This window comes from Canis lupus, chromosome 5 (genome assembly GCF_011100685.1).
Source record: "Canis lupus familiaris isolate Mischka breed German Shepherd chromosome 5, alternate assembly UU_Cfam_GSD_1.0, whole genome shotgun sequence".
Lineage (NCBI taxonomy): Eukaryota > Metazoa > Chordata > Mammalia > Carnivora > Canidae > Canis > Canis lupus.
The window spans coordinates 28,796,710-28,822,161 of record NC_049226.1 but is presented as its reverse complement, the minus strand read 5'-3'; the positions used below and the strand labels follow the sequence as shown (position 1 = coordinate 28,822,161).

Below are 25,452 nucleotides of genomic sequence, written 5' to 3'. Positions count from 1 at the left end.
TTTTTAGGGTTAACTTAGGCCTTTTAGGAAACTGCTCATATCTTAAAATGATCTGTTAGGTTCAGGATGATTTTATATTGAAGAGATTGTGGATTTTTAGTCTTTGGAAGGCAACATGTAATTATGAAAAGAACCTTTGCTTTGGAATTGTAAAGCCTAGATATTAATCTCAGCTCCTCAACTTATTAGCTATATGACTTAGAATCACAGCTTTCTTATCTGTAAAATATCCAATTTACTGCCCATCTTACTGTCTATTGCAAAGTCTGTCTATGGAAGATGAAATGAGATGACTGCCTTTAAGTGCATTAGATAGTGTTTGGGGCATATGTGTTCAATAGGTACTTGTATAAAATGGTTCATATCAGGAGATGGAATTATAATTTCTTATTGACTCTCATACTCTCAAAATGTGTTGTGTATGATTTTATATAAGATGATTTAGGTGAACAAGTAAGTTTACAACTAATGCATTTATAGGGCTACTATTGATTATTTGGTCCTGGAGCCTTGGAAATGATCCATCAAAGACCTAAAACAACTGTACAGTTACAGCCAGACAGCAAGAGATTGTATTGCACTGAAGTGTAATTTTCACATACCAGAATGATCTTCCAGCCAACAGTTGGGGCCCATGCCTTATCATACACGTATCTATACAATTTAGCAAAATTTCTGTTCCTTGATAGGCCTCATCATTTTATTAGAAGTTCATCACCTAAGTCAGGTGATTGAAAACACAAATTTATTAAGTAGCTTCTATGTTTGTGTTTGGTGAAGAGTTTGATTGTTTTGTTGTTGTTTGCGTTTCTTGTGGTTTTGTTGGGACCAGATGAGGGGAGAGAGGAAGAGCATAGGTTTTGGCAGTTGGTCTGGAGCAGCTTTGCCAGCAGAGGAAAATTGGAAGCTGGCTGGGATTAGTAGAGCAGGTGTCTGTGGCCTTGCTCAGAAAGGTTCTTATTGCCTTACCTCCCTGGCTTTTGAGCTAGGTAGTTGAAGTTCGTGTTGTTTGTATACTGGAAAGTGCTCTAAAGGTGAAAAAGTCTAGAACTTAGAGTTTAAATTATGATGAAAAGCTATTTAACGTTGTAGGTTTTGCACTTATATTTTATTGCATATCTAGAGTCTTTTAAAATTCTGATTAATAAATATTCATTGCTACTTTTATCAGTTATTGTTATTATGTTAACTTCAGTTAACTTTATTATTTTATCTATAATAAAGTGAAAAATGTATTATTTTGACCTTGAAACAAAATTAAAGATGCATCTTAGCTCCCCAAATAATAGAACTCACCCTAATAAAGCAATCCCTTCTTGCTTTGAGGCTTTCTGAATGTGAGCTCACCAGGATAGCATGAGCCCAGAGACTGAGCCAGTCACTGTGACTCTGATTCATCAGCCTGGCTATCTATTTGATTTCTTATAATGTTGAAATGAAGGATCTCTTTACTCGTATCATATTCATTTGTAGAGATGATGACAGTGATAGCTAACTATACATTTATGAATTTTCACACTTAACCATCACCCCAAGAGGTGAAAAAGTTGTGTTCCTCAAATTATTTAAATCCTTTATGTATTTATTTTTAAATATTTTATTTATTTGACAGAGAGAGCATGAACAAGGGGAGATACAGAGGGAGAGGGAGAAACAGACTCCCTGCTGAGCAGGGAGTCCAATATAGGGCTGGATCCCAGGATCCTGAGATCATGACCTCAGCCAAAGGCAGACGCTTCACCAACTGAACCACCAAGGTGCCCCTAAGTCCTTCATTAATAAAATACATTGCTGTATGTCATATAACACATTTTGGGAGTAGGAGAGTCAATAAGAAATTATAATCCCATCTCTTGAAATCAGTGGAGTCAGTCCATAGTGTTGATTTGTTTTATAACTTATGTATAGTAGTATTTTTATTTTTAAAGATTTATTTTGAGAGATAGAGGGAGAGCACGTGATTGGGTGGGAGAGGCAGAGGGAGAGAATCACAGACTCCTACTGAGTGACGAGCCTATGCGAGGTTCCATCTCACAACCCACGAGATTATGACCTGAGCCAGAAACAAGAGTCAGATGCTTAACTGAGCCCTTCATGTGCCCTTTGTGTATATTATTTTTCATTTTATTTTCAGACCTGGTTAAATGATTTAGCCTTGGAAATGAAGCAAACGTTGAAACAGTTGTTGTTAGAATGTGTTACTGCTGGACGAAGTTGTCAGGGTTCCATCGACCCCTCATTATTCCCTTCACAGGTAAGAGGGCTTATATCTGGAATGTAGGTAGGCCTGGTTCTGTGGGAAGATCCCTGACCTGGAGGCAGGCAGGCTCAGACAGCTGGCATCTTGGTTCTCTCTCTGATTAGCATTTAATACTGACCAAGTGCTTAGCTTCTGGGTCTCTGTTCCTGCAACTGTTGTAAAATGTGGTGGAAGGACAGCACGATAGTGAAATTCTCTTCTATAGCTCTGTGAGTTTGCTGTAATTTAGATGCTTTCAAGGGAAGGCATCTGAGATGAAGGTCACTCAGGCCAGTGAGGGATGAAAGGGGGGGCTTCCTGTTCTACATAAGTGCATGCTTGGTGGGAAGTCTGGGGACCTGCATTCCCATGCCTCCCTCTTGAGAGTCCTGGAGCCCACAAGAGGTTGGTGCTGGCAGGAGGTTAGCAGGATGTAGAGGCAGGGCACTGACCTGGGAGGGGGCAGGGAAGCTGAGGACTAGTTTGCACAGTGGGGTATGGACTTCCCGCAGCTCAGCGTTCATGGAACCCACACCAGAAACACCCTACTGTGGATGCATAGCTTACAGAATGTGTTCCAGATGTCACCCAAGTGTAGTGGTCAGACTTGTGTTAAGTATCCTGCCTTGTTTGGGATTTGTTTCGCTGCTGGTTGAGGTAATGGACATCAGGGACATAGGTTCTTAGGGATTGTAAAGGCAGGCCTTTGAGGTGTTCTGTGATCTCTCACAGGAAGATCTACTTGACTGCTCGAGGTTATATGCTTTCCAGATTAAACCATTCAGTAGCTATTGGAACAAGTCTTATATTGGTTCTTTTAAAGCTTGAGAAGTTAGAACACTTTAATATTTTAGTTTCTTAGCCATTGTATTATTCATATCATTTGCATCTTCTAGCATTTTGAATCAAACTATGTTTTAAAAATTCTTGTTAAGCTCCTAAAGAAATGAGGAGTAATCATCAATGCACAATAATGCCATTGCAGTCAGAGGTAAGCTGCTTTATTACTTCTGGAAATGTTCCCTATTCCTGTCAACTTCCAGGTAGGATTTCAGTGAACTTAGAACAAAAGACAAAATATTACAAAATGTCCAGAGGGAAGTATTGCAGAGCGATTGACTGGGGAAATGACAGTTGTATCAGGAGTTGCATGTGGAGCTACAGGCAGTGGAGGGAAGCTGCTGGATCTGAGCCCTGCAACCAACCTTGGGACCTGCAAGCAGCTAGCTGAAATCAGGGACTACAGAACATAGCAGTAGTTCATTGTCTCCATAAAAACATGAACTGGGATCCCTGGGTGGCGCAGCGGTTTGGCGCCTGCCTTTGGCCCAGGGCGTGATCCTGGAGACCCGGGATCGAGTCCCACGTCGGGCTCCCGGTGCATGGAGCCTGCTTCTCCCTCTGCCTGTGTCTCTGCCTCTCGCGCGCTCTCTCTCTCTCTCTCTCTCTCTCTCTGTGACTATCATAAATAAATAAAAATTAAAAAAAAAAAACATGAACTATGAAAAGTAGGAGTAGTTCATTGTCAACCAAAACAGAGTTCTAGTGTCTTAGCAGTTAATGCTAAGAAAAATTATCTCAGGAGCGTTCATGTAAGGGGACTGAAAAGTATCCCTGGCTGCATGAACATCTGGTGCAAGTTATTGCTGACTGTTCATTCAGGATTCTAGAGGCAGGTTTGTAAGGACCAGAATAATGTAGAAAAAGAACTTTCTCATCTGGGAATGAGATAGCATACTGAATGGAAAGAGACTGACAGATCTTGGTTCAGATCTGCTTTTGTCCGTATACTCTGAGCAATTCTTGTAGGCACCTAGTTAAGAAGCTATAGTGGTATGTTCATTGCCAACTTATTTTAAAATGTTAAATTGTAAAATGTTTGCAAAGCACTGTTAATGACTGCTGGATTTTAGGTTAATTTTAGGTTAATAATATTAGCACCTGACCAGAAATTATAATGGTAGTGTGACTTGAGAATTAACCAGAATGTATTTTGACTACTGTTTCTGTTAGCCTCTCACAGAAATTGTATAGCAGACTGTTAAAAACTGAGATTATCAATGTGCATTTATAATGTAGAAATCCAGTAGTATTGCCTGAAAGGACACTCACACATAAGAGTATTAGTTTGGAGGTAGCAAGTGAACATTTTGATCTGAAAATTAAAGAGCAAAAGTTTTTTTTTTTTTTTGAAAAAGCAGAGAGATGGATCTGCTTAAATGCTTCCCATATACTTGATGAAAGAGACTGGCGAATTTGTCCCACAAATTATGGGAGATGACTTTGCCTTGGAAAGAGTTTCTCTTACTTTAAAGAAAATTTAATGCTACTTTATACAATGATATACATACAGTGTTTTTGATAATATATTAATACAATGTCTTAAGTTAGATCAAGACAGCAGCTTAGCCTGCTGTGCAAAGTTATAAAATATGTACAAAGATAACTAATTAATCTGATAAGTAGAGGCATTTGATGATATTCATCTGGCTGCTGAAAAATACATATCAGAAAAAACCTATCCCATAGTAATTGATCAGTAGGTTTAGTAGTTTTATATGATTATGTCTTTAGTTTTCTTTTTTTTTTTTTAAGATTTATTTATTCATGAGAAACACACAGAGGGAGAAGCAGGCTCCCCATGGTGAGCTTGATGCCAGACTTGATCGCAGGATCATGACCCGAGCCAAAGGCAGACGCTCAACTACTGAGCCACCCAGGCATGCCCCTTGTGTCTTTAGTTTAAAGGAGGATATTGGTTTTCCGCATTCATCTAAGAACTCTATTAAACTATTTTTTTAAAGATTTTATTTATTTATTCATGAGACACAGAGAGAGAGAGAGAGAGAGAGAGAGAGAGAGAGAGAGGGGCAGAGACACAGGCGGAGGGAGGAGCAGGCTCCATGCAGGGAGCCTGATGTGGGACTCAGTCCCAGGACCCCAAGATCATACCCTGGGCTGAAGGCAGGTACTAAACCGCTGAGCCACCCGGGCTGCCCTATTAAAGTATTTTATAAGTTTTTAAAGGCTAGTGTTTATATGTGTAATGGCTTTATCAGTAACTGTGCTAGATTGGTACTATATTAGAAAGCCTTTCAAGCAGTGTTAACATTTCATGTTTTATGTAAATATGAGAATATCGCTCCTTAACTAAAGCTAGTTTCTGTTTATGGGCATTAGACTGAAGGATTAAGACAGAGCTTAATTTAAGATAAAATTGGAATTTTGAAATTTTAGACTTCAGTGGTATCCTAAGATTATTTTGGAATGCTAGAATATTACCCTTTTACTAAATAGAGTACATCATATGCTGATACCTTTGCATTCTTGAAAAGCCATTTATAAAGAAGAGAGTCAGGAGGAGAAAGTACAAAGCCTCTTCGGTTACAGTGAGCTTGGTGGGATCTAGAATCAGAAACTAGATGTGGAGGCGAGTAGTATGAGATGAGTTCTTAGTAAGCTTGGCTGTACCACATATTCTGATAGAGATCCAGTACACAACTCGAAATCTAGAAAAAGGTATCTTTCCTTAAGTTTATGAACAATTTTTAGTAAATTTACCTTTTAAAAATAACTTTTTTCTTTATTCATTAGATACTATGTTTGGCAGAGCAGATTAAATTCACTGAAGATGTAGAAAATGCTATCAAAGACCATAGTCTTCATCAGATTGAAACACAGCTGGTGACGAAGCTAGAGTACTATACCAGCATTGATACAAGTTCTGAGGATCCAGGGAACACTGGTATGAAAAACGTTCTCTTTTCTGCTTGCTTTGGGATTATTTGAATTTTTTCTTGTTATTCTGTCTTAATTTACCTATGTATTTTGACTATATCAACCAGTTACCTATTTCGGAGGTTAGCTTAGGAATTACAATATGCCTGCTTTTATATTGTACTTAGAATCAGTAATTTATTACTTTAGACAAATGTAGACATGCTACCACCGTACAGGTTTCTTTATCCTCTTCTATGTAGCTGCTGTCTTCTATGTCACACTTAAATGCACTGAAAACTCTGAGATTGCATTTTTGCCTTCAGCCATCAAACATAATTTAATGGGCTTGTGAGGAGCAGTCTGCTCTGTTTACCTGGATGCTTACCATTTCTGTTCCCCTTCATTTTGATGCTCCCACTTCCCTGCTGTTTGTTGGAAGAACGTCCTAAGTGCTTTTTTTTTTTTTTTTTTTTAAAGACTTTATTTGAGAGAGAGAGAATGAGTAGTGGGGAGGGACAGAGAGGGAAGGAGGAGCAGACTTCCTGCTGAGTGGGGAGCCTGATAGAGGGCTCCTTCCATCCCAGGATCCTGAGATCATGACCTTAGCTGAAGGCAGAAGCTTCACCCACTGCGCACCCCAGGTGCCTCCAGCACTTCTTTTAGAGGCGGGTTGCTGACTGTGAATTCCTTCCTACAGGTTGCCTTCATCTGAGAATGTCTTTATTTCCCCTTCACTGTCTTAAGTATGTTTTTGGTTCTTTGTATATCGGATGATGTGGGAGTGTATCTTGGACATTTTGAATATTGTATTATGAGTATTGGGTCTTGTTTAAATCCTTCCAATAATGTTGATGTTTTCTGTTAGCACTTGATCCTGTTGGGTTCCGGCTTCAGGTTCCAGCCAGCCTTCCTGGGTTGTGGTTCTGGTGTCAGTTCTCTTGTAAAAGTCATTGAGTAATGTGCAGGATTGTCAAGGTTACACCACTGATTACATTTCAGTAATATAATGAAATCCCCTTCACGTGTGTGCCATCTAGTGGCCAGCTCTCAGAGTCTTTGGTTTGATGGTAGGTGGAAAGCTTCAAGGCTTAAGGAGGGGAGCCCAGGGAGGGAGAGCCCTTTGTGCCCATGCTCCTTCCAGGAGGCTGGAGTTTGCTTGGGTTCCTGTCCTGCTCTCCTGGCCAGAATGCTGCCTCTCATAGGCTCTACTCTCATGCTTGCTTTCCATGCTGGTGCCTGTGTCTCGGACTGGCTGATGGGAGAGAGCGGGCAGGGTTTGTCCTACCCTCTTGGGACCCCAGGGTCTCTGATTGCAGAGGAAGGTTCACTTCCCTCTGGGTTTTAGGCACCTCTGGGTCTCTCCTGCTGAAGCTGTGGCTCCCAGGAGTCTCCTTTTCTGCTCCTCACACCTGAGCTGTGGGCCTCACCAGGAGCTGACTGCATGGGTCTGGCCATCCAGCTGCACAGACTCCCACTCTAGGGAACAGGAGAACAAAAACCGAACAAGGGGGCACTTCTCATTCAGATCTTCCCCAACTTGCCTGATATTTTTGCTTGCCAGACTCCTAAATAACACTCAAGTACATGTGGTCCATGTTTTACACTTGCGTTCGGGGAGAAACAGGCTGCAGGAACTGGAACCCTTCTCTCACTGAATTTTGATGCTTTCATTTTCATACTCAAAATTCTTATTTCCTACCAGTGGATTTGACATATTTTGATTTGTATGATTTATATTACTGTATAATTCAAATGTATTATGAAATTACTATTTAAATACATTAAAAAATCTGTGCATATATAATAAATAAGTCCCAAGCTAACATTTTCTCCAAATATTTTAATTTGCATACAGAGTCTGGCATTCTGGAACTTAAGCTCAAAGCACTGATTCTTGATATTATTCATAATATTGATGTGGTGAAGCAGCTAAACCAAGTTCAGGTTCATACAACTGATGACTGGACCTGGAAAAAACAAGTCCGATTTTATATGAAAAGTGATCACACATGTTATGTACAAATGGTGGATTCTGAACTTCAGTATACTTATGAGTATCAGGTAGGATTGGTAGCAAAAGTGTTTTATTTTTTCCAGTTGAAATTATTTATTTTAAAGGAAATTTGCTATTGGTTGACAGAATTATTTTTATTTTAGTTGTAACTTTTAAGAACTTTTTTTCTGTGTGACTGTCTTCTGTTTCATCATAACTAAGAAGATGTTATATCAGAGAAATACTTATAGAAAGTTACAACAGTGACAGTATTGTACTGAATTCTGTGAATGTTCCTTTTTTTAGAGTAATGTTTAATGCAGCTCTCTGTGATCCAGGGAGAATGGAATACGGCTGCTGTCTGGCCCATGCCTCCTCACTCATGGTCAAGCTTGGTACCACTGCAACCACGCCCAAAGATGCTTGCTTAATGTTCTCAGTTTGCGAGATGAGACTTTTCAAACAAATAACCTAGCTCATGTAACCTGTTTTAAAAAAATTCTGACTGCATCCTCTGTGCCTTGTCCCATCATAATGAGTCAGTCATCAGAATGTTAGACGATTATGTTGATAAAGTGTATTTTGAGACCCAAATCTGTCTACCTAAATTAAGGAAAAACTATTAACTGTAGCTGGAATTGGAGTCTATTTTCCCTAAAACTTGTAAATTCAAATAGTTCTCAAAATTTCTATTAATTTCATAAGGAATTTTTTCAAAATAATTACATTTGAGTCTCTAAAATGGTTCTGATATATAAAGATCCTAAGATGCAGGAAATTAATTTACGTGAATTTTTAAATACAAGATTGTTGTATAAGATAGTTTTGGATTTCTTAGCCTTAGTAGCACATCTTTGTACCATTATTAAGAACTTGAGAGACTATTTGGAAAACCTTACGATATGTCAGTTGAGGACGGAGTAAACTACATGCTTGGTGTTAACAAAGTTTAATTTCAGTTTGTGCTTTAACAAGTTTCTTCCACTAAAAACGTATTGTAGATATTTTTCTGGTTAACAGCTTTAACTTTTTTGTTGCCTTTTTAGCTTTTTAAATAGCCGCACAGCCACATGTTTGTGAGGTTGAATAAAGCACAAATATTGAAACTTTATGTTCCCCTCATGTAGGGCAATGCTCCCAAGCTGGTTTACACGCCGCTGACAGACAAGTGCTACCTGACTCTTACGCAAGCCATGAAGATGGGCCTCGGGGGGAACCCTTATGGGCCAGCTGGAACCGGGAAAACTGAATCTGTGAAGGCCTTAGGCGGACTTCTGGGAAGACAAGTTCTAGTTTTTAACTGTGATGAGGTAGAATGCGTAATTATCAACTATGTAATCGTGTGTGAGTTGAGTTTAGATTAGGATTTGTGTACTTAAAATAGAAATACCCTATTTCAAAGTCACATTATTTTTGAATCACTTGAAAACAGAATTTGTTTTATTTGAACAGTGAGATGGAGAGATGTTGCAGAGAGGATAGTCTCAGAACTTTTCTAAAGGGAACTAGTGCAAATAATTTTGAATACAGAATGGAGGATTATATTAGAGGGTAGAAATTTTTTTTTTTAAATTAGTTTCAGAGGTAGAGGCCAGTGATTTATCATTTGTGTGTAACACCCAGTGTTACTCACATCATGTGCCTGTCCCCTTATTACCCTGTCTCCCCTCCCACCTGCCCTCCAACGACCCTCAGTTTGTTTCCCAGAGTTCACTCGTATGTGGAATTTAAGAAACAAATGAACATAGGGGAAGGGAAGGAAAATGTTTTTTTAGTAAGGAGAATAGTGAACAGAAAAGAGAAAAAAAATTCATTTTGCAATTATCATTTTCTAAACATTTTGTGTCGAATGTGTATTTCCACTTAAAGAATAACTAAAACAAAATCTCGTATCTATTTAGTTCTGTGTACTGTTTTTTTTTTCTGTGTACTGTTTAGAACATTTTTACATCAATTATTTTGTTTATTCTTTGAAACCACTCTGCAGAGGGTAGCTATTTAATCTGTACTTAAAAGAGAGCAAAAGAGGTAGAGATGGGTGAAATTACCTTATCTGTAAATGTCAAAGTATTAATTTATTATTAGGGATCTTAATTATTTTTTAACGGATTTAATTTTTGCTGTTATTTTTTAGGGCATTGATGTGAAATCAATGGGACGAATTTTTGTTGGTTTAGTGAAGTGTGGGGCCTGGGGCTGTTTTGATGAATTCAATAGACTGGAAGAATCTGTATTGTCAGCAGTGTCTATGCAGATCCAGACAATTCAGGATGCTTTGAAGAATCATAGAACTGTGTGTGAACTGCTTGGCAAGGAGGTACGGAATATGTTGGGAATTGAAAAAATTCAGATATGTTTTACAACTTTGCATTCCTCAGGCAAATACTTGGTATTTTTCCTGGCACCCCTATGTGTGACCTCTGTGTTCAGCCTTTGTACCTGTGAATTGTCTAAAGTTTCTCACCCAGTTTTGGTCTGACTTTACCGTTCACCATCAGACTTTCAGTACTGAATAATTCATTTATAATGACAGCTGCTAACCTGTCCTGGGCACTTACTCTGTGCTGGCTGCTTCTGGGGATTGTCTCGCTGGTACTCATGATCTTTCGATGTAGGTACTGTTGTGTTTTCCACTTTGTAGATAAGGAAAGCAGAATAAGTAGTGGGCTGGGAACTGAACTGGGTTGGTTCCATTCTGAAGGTTGTGTTTTTGATCACTGTTCTGTATGAGTCTGACAACATGAGTACTTAACTGTGTTTCTGGTCCTTCCTTTTCCTCATCAGAGATACGTACCCATATCATGAGAACTTGAACTTATTTGTAGAAAGTGTAGGCTTCCCTATAGAAGGTATCATGTTGAAAACACTGAAAGTTAAAAGAAGTGTGAAACGATCTTCTAATCCATAATAGCGTTTTCACAGGATAGGTTTTTCAGGGGAGGGCAGGGAAGTAAGATCAATTATGAATTATTAACCTGTTACTTACATGATGCTTAACCTCTTTATAAAGAAAAGAGAAACTGATAAGCTTTTACTTTTCTGCCATCAACATTAACTTTTCTTATACACTGAGGTTTTCCCTCCTTTCCTCCTCTGACAAGGGAGGGGTTTTTTCTCCAAGTCAGCACTAAGCTTTCTGCTTCTGCTCTGAGATCTCCTCCCAGGGACCTTGTCTTTGTTAGGCCCTCTGTTACAGTTTCAGCCTTTTCTACCTGTTCTTCATTGGCTTTTAAATGTAATCACATCTTTTCCTTTTTAATGACATATGACGTCAGATGAAATAATATTATAATATTTGGTATAATTAAAACATAAACAAACCTTCCCTTCACTTGTCTTTCCAGCCACTTCTCTTTCTCCTTTCTTCCCTTTATAGTCAGATTTTTTTTCTTCTTTTTTCTTTTTTCTTTTTTTCTCTAGGTACTTAATTGCACACTCTGACTTGGCTCAAAGTGTGCTGTTGAAAGTGCTCCTATTGGGTGCTCTTGTGATGGTCTGCTCTTCCTGTTAAAGCATTAATCACACTGAGCTTGCCTGTAGACTGGAAGCTCCAGAAGAGCATAAATTCTTAGTGACTTCGGGTCACAGTTGCGTTGTCTCTGTGTACCCAGCAAAGAGCCTGATACATGGAGGCATTTTGTAAGCACAGACAGAAATAGATGCTCAAAATTCCTGCCTTGTAGGACTGATATAAGGGACCTTTGTAAATATTGTACCTAAGGGAGTTATTGTATATTCAGTAGGGAGATGCATAGCTCGTTAGCAGTTATCTTTTGTCAAGGTATAAGATTTGTGTGTAGAAATATGTACAGTAAAATATATATTGTCTATTATCTGTTAAAATATTTATCTACAGTTAAAATATATGCTGCCTATATTTCAAATTAACATTTCAGGTAGAAATAAATTCCAATTCTGGAATTTTTATCACTATGAATCCTGCTGGAAAAGGTTATGGAGGAAGACAAAAGTTGCCTGACAATCTGAAACAGCTTTTCCGGCCAGTAGCCATGTCTCGTCCAGACAATGAGCTTATTGCAGAAGTTATTCTGTATTCAGAAGGCTTCAAAGATGCCAAAGTCTTGGGCAGAAAATTGGTAGCTATCTTCAATCTATCCAGGTGAGTTTTCCTCTCTTAAATATACTTATGTTTTTGGTTCCAATGATTGTTTATGGATTACTGACCTATTTACCTGTTCAGTGATTTTCATATTGGGGATTATATTGTACTTAAGGTATTGATAGGGAAGATCTTAGTTTGAGTAATAAAACATCTGACTCAGAACGATTTATCTTCCTTAAATGCTATTAATTTGATCTCCCTTTTTTCTGCAAAGTATTTTTATTGAGGTGCTCCAGCTAAATGATGTTAATTGAAAGGATTTATCAGCAGGACCTTCAAAACCTCCTGTTCTTTGGAGGGAATCTTCCACGATTTTTCTTATGTCTTATTTCTAGTAATAGCAATGGACTGTTAGGTTCTTTTGGTTCTTTGGGTGACCTAGAATTCCGGTTCCTATTAAGAGCTGGTGAGAGCTGCAGTGCCAGAAACTGAAAGCCAGATGGATTGATAGAATAGTTGAGGGATAACAGGTGCTTGTCATTTAGTGTCTTCAGGAAGGTCATCAGCCAGGTCATGACAGTTAGCCCTGATCCTTGGGAGTCCTCTTTCTTCAGTGTTTTACTGGACAAATCATATTACATGATTGGGTCCTTTACAGGAATTAGTGAACTATCAACACTGCTTTCTATGTGTCTGTGGTTATATTCTGCATTTTAAGTAGAGTGATAAAGATAATTTCTGTCTGATGCTTTGCAATTTCCGTGTCTGTTTAAGGGAACTTTTGACGCCTCAGCAACATTATGACTGGGGTCTGCGAGCCTTGAAGACAGTTCTTAGAGGAAGTGGAGGCCTTCTTAGGCAGCTGAAGAAAACTGGCATGAAACAGAATGGTAGGATTTGTTATTCAGATACAATCTTGTTTTTTAAAATACACTTTAACTTAGAACAGGTTTAGATTTATAGAGAAGTTATAAATACAGATGGTGTTTGAATCCCTGGCCTTTAATTTCTCCTGTTGTTTACATCTTCTCTTAGAATGCTACATTTGTCACAGCTAGTGGACCAATATTGATGCTATGTTTAACTAAAGTCCGTACTCTATTCACATTTTCCCTGGTTCTTACCCAATGTCCTATCATAACTTTTACATGTGTGTTAAATACTAAACAGTTGTGATAGATAGAGGAATAGTGTAGCCTGCTCCTCCTCAATCTTTGGTGTTAATAGAAACATTAGATTTAGAAATAGAAAATAGAAACATTTCTCCATTAGAATCACCAAGAGCCTTATTAAAGCACCAATGTTGACCCTTGGGCCCCAGTTTCTATAGGTTCTGAAGCAGAGCCTGAGAGTGTCTTTCGTCTGAGAACAAGAGCCATAGAAATGTATAGGAATTTTCTCTTCCCAAGAGCTAGTATACCAAGCAAAAATACCCTTTAAAATTTTTTTTTTAAGATTACAAAAAATACCCTTTAACTGTAGAATAATTTTAGATTTAAAGTTACAAAGATGGTATTCCCATTGTTTTCTCTTATTTGCTGCGGTACATTTGTCAAACCTAGGAAACTGAGGTTAATAGGTTAATATTACTATTAACCTCCAGACTTCATTTGGATTTCACCTGTTTTATCATTAATGGCCCATGTTCTGGTCTAGGATCAAGGCCAGGGTGCCTCATTGCATTTACTTGTGTGTCCATACTCTCCTGGGCTCTGTGACACTTTCTCAGTCCGTTTGTGTTGTTTCCATGACCCTTACAATCTTCAGGGGTACAGGTCACATGTCATGTAGACTCTTGCTCAGTCTGGGTTCTGTCGTGATGTTTCTTGCATGATGAGACTGGATTCTGAACATTTAGAAAGAACACCAGAGAGGTGAAGGGCTGGTCTTAGCATGTTGTATCAGTGGGTGCATAATGACCACGTGACATCACTGGTGATATTCACCTTTATCTATTATTTTAGTATTATCTTAGTATTATTTTAGTATTTGCTAGGTTTCTCTGCTGTAATAACAACTGTATAGTTACTGTTTTCCTCTTTTCCTACTATCCTTTTTGGAAGCTGGTTACTAAATGTAGCTCACCTTCAAAGTAGGCAGGCAAGGATTAAGCTCCATTTCTTAGAGGGAGGAATATCTGCAAATATTATTTGAAACTCTTCTGTTAAATAAGATTTGTATCTTCTTCCCTATTTATGTGTTTATCGAATGATCTATTCAGATCAGACTCATGATATGTTATTATATTTTTAACACCTTTTTTCCCCCCATTTGTATAAAATAAATGATTCTCCCACCCATGGATGTGTGCCTTTATGAAGGGCCAAATATTCAATTCTTTAGATTACTATTAAAAACTAAGTTAGGGGCACCTGGATGGCTCAGTTGTGTCCAACTCTTGATTTTGGCTCAGGTCATGATCTCAGGGTCCTGGGATCAAGCTCCAGTTCAGCTCTGTGCTCAGTAGGGAGTCTACTTAAGATTCTTCCCTCTGGCCCTCCCCTCACTTAAGTGCCCTCTCTCTTTCAGTTAAAGTAAATCCCCCCCCCCCAAAAAAAACCCCACAAAAAAACAAAACTAAGTTAAAACACTGAAAATAAGTCAGCATAGAAAAACATCCTGTGAAATTATCTATTCAGACTTTTTTTTTTCTTCAAGATTTTATTTATTTATTTGAGAGAGATCACAGAAGGAGAGGGAGAAGCAGACTTCCCACTGAGCTGGGAGCCCGATGTGGGGCTTCAGCCCAGGACCCTGAGATCATGACCTGAGCTGAACACAGATGCTTCACTGACTGAGCTGCCCAAGTGTCCCTCTATTTGGATTTTTTTTTTTTAACGTTTTTTTTTTTTAAATTTTTATTTATTTATGATAGAGAGAGAGAGAGAGAGGCAGAGACATAGGCAGAGGGAGAAGCAGGCTCCATGCACCAGGAGCCCGATGTGGGATTCGATCCCAGGTTTCCAGGATCGCGCCCTGGGCCAAAGACAGGCGCCAAACCGCTGCGCCACCCAGGGATCCCTCTATTTGGATTTTAAATGATCAAAGTATACATCTTAAAAAGGGAATCTGCTTTAGCTCTGTTGGCATACACCAGGGAAGATAGTCATTTGGTGCTTTAGCTCTGTTAGCATATACCAGAGAAGATAGTCATTTGGTGAGTTACTTAAATTACTGCCTCTGGTGATTTTTAAGAAATGTTGAAACCATACCTGTAGTCATTAAAGATGGCTTATTAATGCTTAAAATAAACTCTATTGTGGTCATACCTTCACTGCACATACTTAAACATGGAAATATTCAGCAATTATAGAGAAATACCAGACTAAAGATAGTTCTGGCCTTCAAAAACACATCTTTCAGTTGCTATTTAATATCTGTAAAAAACTAAGAATCTTGTAATGATACTAGTATTTATATTTGGTTTAGAGATGAGTTTATAAAACACTTCTGAGCAGGTTTGAGTTTTTTTTATTAATCGAAGTCTAGGAACTCTGGACTCAAATTCTATGGAAAGGAGTGCAGAACTGTACATAGGGATCCATATTTCTCAGCCGTCAAAAGAAAGTGAGGCAAGCTTGTCCATTCACATGGTAGCACATGGTTTGAAATGTTGCTAAATTCTAGCACGTCATTTAATGACTGGTAACACATATCATGGTACTTGAAAACTGTACAGCCATTAAAGCTTTCTAAAGTCAGTAACTAATAATCTTAAAATGAAACTTTTTCTCCAGTTGATGAAAGTCATATTGTGGTACAAGCACTGAGGCTTAATACAATGTCCAAGTTTACATTTGCTGATTGCTTGAGGTTTGATGCACTGATTAAAGATGTGTTTCCCGGGATTGACTTTAAAGAAGTGGAATATGGCGAACTGAGTTCTGCACTGCAGCAAGTCTTCGAGGAGGCCAATTATGAAATCATTCCCAATCAGGTAACCATCGAGAACACTTTATAATAGGGGTGGCTGAGGGAGTTAAGCATCTGACTCTTGGTTTCAGCTCACGTTATGATCTCAGGGTTGTGAGATTGAGCCCTGTGTTGGGCTTTGTGCTCAGTGCAGAGTCTGCTTGAGATTCTGTCTCCCCCTCTTCCTCTAGCCTCCCTGCCCCCCCCCCCCCAAGAAAGAAAAGTTTATCCACTAATGTTTAAATAACTTTTTTATAATCTTAACAGAGACTGTAGTGGAGTGCTGTACTGTCCAAAAGGTAGCCATTAATTACATGTGGCCATCTAAATTTAAATGTAAAGAAATTAAAATTACATTTAAAAATCAAGTTCCTGGGACACTTGGGTGGCTCAGTGGGTTAAGCATCCAACTCTTGGTTTTGGTCATGATCTCAGGGTCATGAGATCAAGCCCTGAATTGGGCTCGATACTCTGTATAGAGTCTGCTGCTCCCCTTTGCCTCTCCCCCCACATGTGTGCGCTCTCTCTCTCTCTCTCTCAAATAAATTTTTAAAAAAGAATATATTGACCCTTTCTCCTAGTTAATTCCTTATTAACTATTTTTATCTTTTATCTTTCCATTTAAATCTCACTTACTCAGGGAAGCCTTCCCTGATCTTTGAGTCCAGATGGGGTTTCCTTGCTGTGTTTCCATTACTTTACGTACCTGTACTTATTAATGCTTAATCTTATATGTGACTAATACTGATCTTTGCCCACCAGATAAGAGTGTTCATGGAAGGTGGAACTCATGTCTATTTTTGCTTATCATTTTATTCCTAGTGCATGTTACAGAGCCTTGCCCATAGTAGATCCATCATATATGTTTTTGATAATTGATTACATATGATTGTTTGACTTTGACAATTTCTTAGGAGAAATTCTTTTTAGTAGCTTTTTTTTTTTTTTTTTAATGTATCACAAGTACATGTTCAAAGATGAACATTTTCCCTCAGGTTTTTTTTTTTTTTGTTGTTTTTTGAGAGATACAGGATATAAATGCATGAATCAACACGTGAATAATATATGTGAATTAATAAAGAAAAATGATGTACATATTGTCAAATGACTTGGAAAGTATACTTGTTTCTTTTAAAGAAATATTGGGGTTAAATATTACAGTGTAAATATGCTTGGATTTATTTAGGCATTATTTTGTTTAAGGCTGTATCTTTCACCGAAGAAATCAGAGGCTTTCGTTTTATATGTTTGGAGTAGAACAACTGTTACAGAAGGAGAAGAGAACTGTGTTTGATTATAGACCATAATATACATGCTTGTTTTCTACTAGATCAAGAAGGCCTTGGAATTGTACGAACAGTTACGCCAAAGAATGGGCGTTGTCATTGTTGGTCCAAGTGGTGCTGGGAAGTCAACCCTGTGGAGGATGTTAAGGGCGGCACTGTGTAGGACTGGCAGAGTGGTCAAGCAGTATACCATGAACCCCAAAGCTATGCCGAGACACCAGCTGTTAGGCCATATTGACATGGATACGAGGGAATGGTCTGATGGCGTTTTGACAAATAGTGCTCGGCAAGTAGTTCGAGAACCTCAAGGTTGGTCTGTGTTTTGTGCCTCATTACTTTACTTAATAACCTTTAGAGGATGATGGAACTTGTCTCTAATGTGTCCTTAAGCCTCATACGTGACCATAAACTGCCTTGTAAATGATGTGCATTGATATTTTACTTTAGAGGGGCCCAAGATGTGCTATCATTTTGGTCTCTACTATATGGGAACTTCTATTATAATAGAAACAAAGTGATCTGGGTAAATTGTAATTCACAATGAGATTAATTCACTGAAAATATAGGAACTCTTCGCTGGTGATATTGTAGTGCCTCATAAATAAGATGACACTTTATATGGGGTTAAAATTGTGTGTCTGAACAGTTTTAACTCATGAGTTGGAATACAGTAGTTTGAGTAATTTTGAAAATTTAAGTCATAAAACAGTAGTCTTCTTGGTCTCAGTTTTTTGGCTTGGTGTTTAAAGGGATTTTTGGCCAGAATCTGAGAAGACTTCCTACTTTTTATTAGGTCACAATTAATAGTTGTTTTTCTAAGCCAGTGAGTGAAAGGTTTAGAACTCTAAAGACATGGCAAAAATTTTTCATTTTGAGATCCCAGTTCTGTGTACTTGTGGACCAGTTTGGCATTACCACATGGCATATGAGTGAGTCTTCAGCTGCTTGAGCCAGGATTGCTTGTGGTTCTCGGGCATGGTTGTAGTGCACTTTCACATGGAAAATTTCAGCGTGTTCTACTTTAGTTCTTTATATTCATGGGCAGGGATAGAAAATAACACTTAGTGGAAATTACTTCTAAAGAGTAAGGAATGAGTATTTTATTCCTTATTTTTAGTTGTTATTACTGCATATATTTTTGTTTTACCTCCACGTTCGTTTTGAAAACAGATGTGAGCTCATGGATAATATGTGATGGTGATATTGACCCTGAATGGATAGAGTCTCTGAATTCTGTTCTGGATGACAATCGACTCCTCACTATGCCCAGCGGAGAGAGGATTCAGTTCGGCCTGAATGTGAACTTTGTATTTGAAACTCATGATTTAAGTTGTGCTTCGCCAGCCACAATATCTAGAATGGGAATGATCTTTCTTAGGTAACCATCAGAGCACTTGTGTATATTATGTTAGAATATTTAGTTACTACTTTGGTTTCATAGCTAAGTGAAATAAGTGTATGAATGATGTATGTTTTCCTCATTTTAACTTCTGTTAGGTTTTACTTTGTTCAGAGAGTAGCTGTTTTATTTCAGTTTATTTAATTGTTTCAGTGTTTAGTCCTATTACTATGTTTGCATCAGTGAGACAGCAAGTATTTAGTTGTTTTGTTTTTCCTCTTACTTTTGTTTAAATGTTACCACTGCAGAGAAGTGAACCCACTGGTTATGAACTGGAGGCTAATAATCTAAAACTAAGTAGCAATAGTTTAATCACAGAAGGGCCAACCTAGGATTAACAGGTCCTATGGAGTGACCTTTCTTTGAACAAATTGGAAACCTTTTTACTTAATGTTTATTTTCTTAGGATATTTGGAAGAGGCTTAAGAGGGAAAAAATGAAGAATAAACCAATTTTAGATATCATGTTTCATAGTCTCATGCCAGAATGTAGACATTGTAGCCAATTTCATTTTCCAAAATGAGTAATTATTTTTCTTTTGCTTTTTGAGTGGATGTTTTAGAGTTTGATACTTGTCTATATAAAGAGCCCTACTCTTTTAGAGCCGTTTCAGGCTATTTTTGGTGTTGTATGACACATGATAGTATTATCAAGTTGGCTCAGACTGTTTCCAAAATTAATGCTTGCTTTTTGATAGTATTTTAGGGAACATTTATACTAAATAGCCATGAACTCCAATTAATACTTTAAGGTATTATTAAAAAACATAGCATTGTTTATAAATTTTGTAGCTGTATCTCACACAATTTGTCTTCTCTGTTCAACATATTCTTATAATCTTGTGAGAAAAATATGATACAAGGAAAGTTTATAACTAAATGTTTACATTTATTGAATGCCTATTATGTATATAACTTTAAGTTAAGCATTTTAGGAGAGCCAGAGCAAGAAATGGGTAAAACTAATACGGAGGACTCGTCTTTATAGAGCATCCTTTCAAGTAGAGGAGATAAAATAAATGTAACAATTACAACACATGGTAGACTATAAGTGACATAAATTGTAAGTAGAGTGCCATGGATATTTAGCAGAAAGACCACATCTTGCTGCACAGGATTTAAAAATTGTTGGTGAACCAGATATGGTTCATGAGAGGTGTGGCAAATATATGATTGCATGTAAAATACAGACACAAATACGTGGTAACATTTTGAGCTGCTTTTGATTAGCTTATAACTTGGTTTTAGGTTTCATTTCTTCAGCAGACATTTGTTGAGCATTTGCTATGTTATAGGCCAAATGAGGACCTTTTAATAGTGAAAGGGAATGCTGTTAATGCTGGGACAGCTGGTATAAAGCAGGATCATCTTAGATGAAGCAAGATGTATAGTTGCCAAGACATTGGGGACATACCATTGACAACAAAGTCTATTCTGCAGGGGCTTAGTGTCTTTGATTTGTTTGACTTGAACTGATCTAATGGAATTTACATATTTACCTCTGACTGTTCCATTTTTCTTTACCTTTTTAGCCTGGATAAAATGTGGGAAGAGAAATTCAAGGGCTCAGTAGTTACTAGTGTTGCTACAAAATAGTGGTAGAGAATAGGAAGGAAGTGGCAAAATCATGAGCCCTTGTCACTTCTAAAATTGTTAACCTATGAGTTGTTTTTGCCATATTTTTTGGTAATTATTTAAGTATAATTTTAAATAAGATGTCACTATTATATTTCATTTCAGTCATTGGATGTTACTCATGTAATTAGGTGCTTTGCTAAATAATTCTATTTTACTTCACAAAGATCTTTGAGTTTTAATAGTGGCATGAGAATTTAGGTAGTTGACTTTTTTTGGGATAGAAAAGAAGAAAACATATTTTTAAAGATCTGTATTAAGATACAGCTGTCCTGGGACGCCTGGTGGCTCAGCAGTTGAATGTCTGCCTTTGGCTCAGGGCGTGATCCTGGAGTCCAAGGATCAAGTCCCACATCAGGCTCCTTGCATGGATCCTGCTTCTCCCTCTGCCTGTGTCTCTGCCTCTCTCGATAAATAAATACAATCTTAAAAAAAAAAAAAAAAGGTACAGCTGTCCTTGAACTCTACTGTGTTTTTGAAACACCCAGGGATTTTGTTGAAGTGAAGATTTTGTTTCAGTAAGTCTAAACTTGGGACTTGGGGCTCTCTATTTCTCTAGTCCTAAGGATTTAGACCACTTCTTGAACAACCTGTATATATTTAGTTCCTCTTTAATTTGTTTATAATATAGATGAAATTTCTTTTACAGAAAATGACATATATGTGTGTGTCTATATATGTAACTAGTATATACGTATATGTAGAGAAATAACTGAAGTCCACTCTTATATACTAGCAGCTATAAAAGTGTATAATAATGTCTATTGGAGCAGAAATTAATTTTGAAAGTAAGTTGACTGTATCTTCCAAAGTAATTTCTTACATGCTTATTAATCTGTTTCAGTGATGAAGAGACAGATCTCCATTCTCTGATAAAATCTTGGTTGAAGAATCAGCCTCCTAATTATAGGGATAATATTGAAAACTGGATTGGAGATTACTTTGAAAAAGCTTTACAGTGGGTTCTGAAGCAGGTGAGTTAGCCATAATATTTAATAATTATTTAGGCCAGAATTAAGGTGATGGAGAGTGTTGCCTAGATATAGCTGCCTTTTAGTGGATCTCAGCCAGAATCTGGGGGTGGAGTGAGAGGTAGGCGTCCTCATTGCTATCCTGCTCTTTGTCTTGGCTTAACTTTTTATTATGGTGTCTTAAAACACTTCAGTTCTCTTACAATATTGCACGCTGCTTACCTACAAATCTTGAAGAGTGGAATCTCCCCCCCCCCCCCTTTTTTTTATTTTAAGATTTTATTTACTTATTCATGAGAGAGACACAGAGACAGAGACCTAAGCAGAGGGAGAAGTAGGCTCCCCTCAGTGAGCCTGATGCAGGACTCAATCTCAGAACCTGAGCCAAAGGCAGATGCTCAACCACTGAGCAACCCATGTGCCCAGAATCTCCCATTTTTACTAGCAAAATCATCTTGCTGTCACATTTCTCTGGCAATAAATGCCTGTTTATATTTCATGATAAAAAACAATGCCAAGTTAATACTAAAGGAGAAAAAGTATAATGAGTTATTTACAATATTATTAAGAACATCTGTGGATGTTTTGGATAACCAAAACATGAATTCAATATCTCATATACGTATCAAACGTGACACTAGACAAGACTTGAAGGTGGACATTCACAGGACAGTCTCCTTCCATGGGAAGAGCCTGCCTAATGGAGAAAAATGGAATGTGAAAAGATAATCAGAATTGGATGAAGAAAGTACTGCTGTCTTCCAGGAGAGTTTAAAAGGTGATCACACTGAATTTTGAATCTGAAGTGTGAAGAGAAATTTCACATGCCTGGAAGACAGTGGAGGGGTTTTTAGATGTTGTATATGATTTTCAGCTATTTGTTTTTTATGTCCTTGGTTTTAGGAGAAACATAAACATAAAAATAGAGGAAATAATAAGCAGTGAAGGTACTTTTCGGAAGTATCTGATTGCTCATCTGAACTTGATTTATTGGTTACTACTTGGAGATTGAATAAGTTTTACCAAGAAATGGAGATCTCACTTCAGTTTTCTCAACTTTTCCTCACTTTAGTAAGGATAAAAGATGAGGAGATAGAGAATGTTGAGGGATGGGATGTTAATGACATAGGTTTCCCTGGGGGCCTCAGGGAACGAAGCACTCCCTCCAGTCTAATGGAGTGCTCTGCTCTCCTTCTTTCTGAAATAATTGCATGCATGCTGCTCTCAGCTCCTGAAGGGCAAGGACCACCCTTTGGTGTATCCTCAAAACCCATTGTGCTAGTGGAGTAATGCATGAATGAGCGTAGTACCTGCTTGCCTACGTCGTAGCTCCTGGATATGTGGTTATTTCAGTAATATAAAATATATGGAGCCAGCTAGGTGCTCCAGTATAAGTACTTTGAGGTCATCTACTTGGATGCTGTTAATGTTAGAGAAGTATAACAATAGGTGGGATACACAGAGGTTTGTGAGTGTAGACATGATGACAGAATAAGGTGATCAAGCCATAGAGTGGATGTACCAAAAGTCAGCTGGAAACTATTTTGAGGTCAGGTCCCTGTGATTGTTTGAATTTTTAATTATTTTTTTAATTTAAGATTTTTTTTTTTTTTTTTTATGTATTGAGGCTTCCTTCCTTCTTATTTTGTACTTTGTTCACTGTGTTCAGATTCTGGGAGATATGTGTAATGGACTCTCTAACCAAATGTCAATTTTATTTATAACTAGAGCTTTACCTTCTTTTATCAATTTAGCAAATTAGACAATGTAGAAGAAAATACGAGGATTTCCTTTATCTTGCCTTTAAAGCCTAGAACTCTTTAGCATGGCCTAGCAGTTGGATTTCTTCTACTCATTCCTTCCTTTTTCCTACTCTTCATCCCATTTCTCCTACCCTTTAAAAATATTTTTTTTATGCAGGCAGAGTGATTTTTTAAAAAAATGTGAATTGGATCATTTTACTCTCTTACTTAAAAACACTTTAGGGCAGCCCCGATGGCCCAGTGGCTTGGTGCTGCCTTCGGCCCGGGGTATGATCCTGGAGACCCGGGATCGGGTCCCACATCGGGCTCCCTGCATGGAGCCTGCTTCTTCCTCTGCCTGTGTCTCTGCCCCTCTCTCTCTCTCTCTCTCTCTCTCTCTCTATCTTGAATAAATAAAATCTTAAAAAAAAAAAACACTTTAAAAGTAGTGAAAATAAAATTTACACTCCTTATCATGGCCTATGTAATTCTGCATACTCTGGCCTTTATCTACCTCTCTGACTTAAGCTTACCCTTCTTTTGCTTCCTCAGACGTAAGCTTTTACATTTAACAATCATACTTGAAAAGATATGTGAATGTAAATATGTTTCTGTGTTCATGGTTTACTATTTGTTTTTTGTCTGTACCATGGATTTTAATCAACAGAATGACTATGTGGTTGAAACAAGCTTGGTTGGGACTGTGATGAACGGTTTGTCACATCTTCATGGATGTGAAAATCATGACCAATTTATTATTAATCTCATTCGGGGACTTGGTGGAAATCTGAACATGAAGTCACGTCTGGAATTCACCAAAGAGGTGATGCACACTAAAACCTATATTCAGTCAACATTTTCCTTTAATTTTCATTGACTCTTAATTGCTAAAATACGGTGATTGTAACTGTAAGATATAGAACTTTTTAATATTGGAATTATGCACTTAATATAGTAATGTATTTGAATATATGTACTTATTTTATCCTTTGAACTTCTTTATGGTATTTTATGATATTAAAATTATATAATGTTTTAATTGGCTCTAGGGTGGACTATAATTTTGTTAGACACTTTTCAAACTACTTAGCCATATGAATATATATAATTACTCATTTTTAATTTTAGAATAATACATATTTTTAGTCATTTATTTAACCAGTTAGGAATGCTAGGATGGATTAATCACTATAAAACATTTTCTTTAATAAATGTAAAGGTATAGTTCAGCCAAGTTAATAAAACTAAATCATATATATTAAAGAATTTTGTCTTGTTGGCTTCTGTTGAAAACATTGAACATGCATTTCTCTGGGTTGGCTCCTACATCATGGTTCTGCATTTATATCATGTTTCTTTTTTTGGTACCATCATGTATGGCTTTTTCTATGCTGCTTCTCTTTCCATGGCCATTGTGTTGTCCCTGTTGTCAGATGCTTCTCATTGCCACTCGATGCCAGATCCTATGCTGCTTTTGAGCAGATGTTCTCATGCCATAGCTCAGAGGCAAGGTATTGAAGGTTAGCATCGAGTGAACTCTGATTTATATCTGTGCAGATATCAAGTTTTCCATGTTAGAAGAAGAGCAGCTCAAGAGCAGTGGTGGTACCACCATAATAGGCAGGACTCGCATATGGTGGGGATGAAGGGTCTTAGGTTCCTAAACTGTGGAATCAGTAATTCAGTGTTCATTAAAACTCATTTAAAAGTTAGATGTATTTGGTGTATGCACAAACTAGATGACTTTTATTTATTTGCTTAAATAATCATTTAGATAATAATATTTGACATAGGGTGTTGCTTTAATTATAAAAGATATTTAGTAGGTTTAGCATAGAATTTTTTTGGACTAAGATGATTGACTTTGGGACATTGACTTTGAAGAATTAAAATTTCATATACTCTTGTTTGGAGTATGTGAAAACCTATCACAACTTTTTCCTCTACAGGTTTTTAATTGGGCACAAGAGTCTCCTCCAGACCCTCACAAACCAATGGACACCTACTATGATCAGAGTCGAAGACGATTAGCATCTTATGTGCTGAAGAAGCCAGAAAACTTGACTGCTGATGATTTCAATAATGGCCAAACTCTCCCTGTCATTCAGATTCCTGACATGCAGCGAGGTCTGGATTATTTTAAACCGTGGTTAAGTTCTGATACTAAACAGCCATTTATTCTTGTTGGACCAGAAGGATGTGGCAAAGGGTAAGAGCAGAAAATTATTGGTTCGGGTATATACTGTGAGTTTATACTCTCCTCTCTTAAAGTGATTTAATGGCTCTGTTACCTTTCTTTCAGTTGAAGTAGCATTTACATTTTCATGAAGGTCTCTTTCAATTGTCACTAGTAAAAATAATATGTCTTTTTTTTTTCCTGCCAGATTGTGTTTTCTAATGGAAAGAGAACAATCTGAGAAAGATATGCTTCAAAAGAAAATGTGCATACAATCCCAACAAAAACTGAATACCTTAGATACACTCACAAATTGC

At 37.5% G+C, this 25,452-nt stretch overlaps 1 protein-coding gene across 6 annotated transcripts in view; it reads left to right on the top strand.

Annotated features, from left to right (window-relative positions):
- DYNC2H1 (dynein cytoplasmic 2 heavy chain 1) overlaps positions 1 to 25,452 on the top strand; it is a 339,419-nt gene that overhangs the window by 46,070 nt on the left and 267,897 nt on the right. For all 6 annotated transcript variants that reach the window (XR_005359403.1, XM_038536341.1, XM_038536343.1 and 3 more), the window contains exons 30-42: positions 2,135 to 2,254; positions 5,834 to 5,984; positions 7,815 to 8,020; positions 9,080 to 9,262; positions 10,087 to 10,269; positions 11,849 to 12,072; positions 12,790 to 12,905; positions 15,753 to 15,952; positions 17,258 to 17,522; positions 18,384 to 18,591; positions 21,091 to 21,220; positions 23,627 to 23,782; positions 24,909 to 25,168. Coding sequence is in view for 5 of the 6 variants with exons in the window: in XM_038536341.1 (XP_038392269.1) it covers positions 2,135 to 2,254; positions 5,834 to 5,984; positions 7,815 to 8,020; positions 9,080 to 9,262; positions 10,087 to 10,269; positions 11,849 to 12,072; positions 12,790 to 12,905; positions 15,753 to 15,952; positions 17,258 to 17,522; positions 18,384 to 18,591; positions 21,091 to 21,220; positions 23,627 to 23,782; positions 24,909 to 25,168 (2,402 nt within the window). In the remaining variant the exon portion in view is untranslated. The remainder of the gene's footprint in view (positions 1 to 2,134; positions 2,255 to 5,833; positions 5,985 to 7,814; positions 8,021 to 9,079; positions 9,263 to 10,086; positions 10,270 to 11,848; positions 12,073 to 12,789; positions 12,906 to 15,752; positions 15,953 to 17,257; positions 17,523 to 18,383; positions 18,592 to 21,090; positions 21,221 to 23,626; positions 23,783 to 24,908; positions 25,169 to 25,452) is intronic.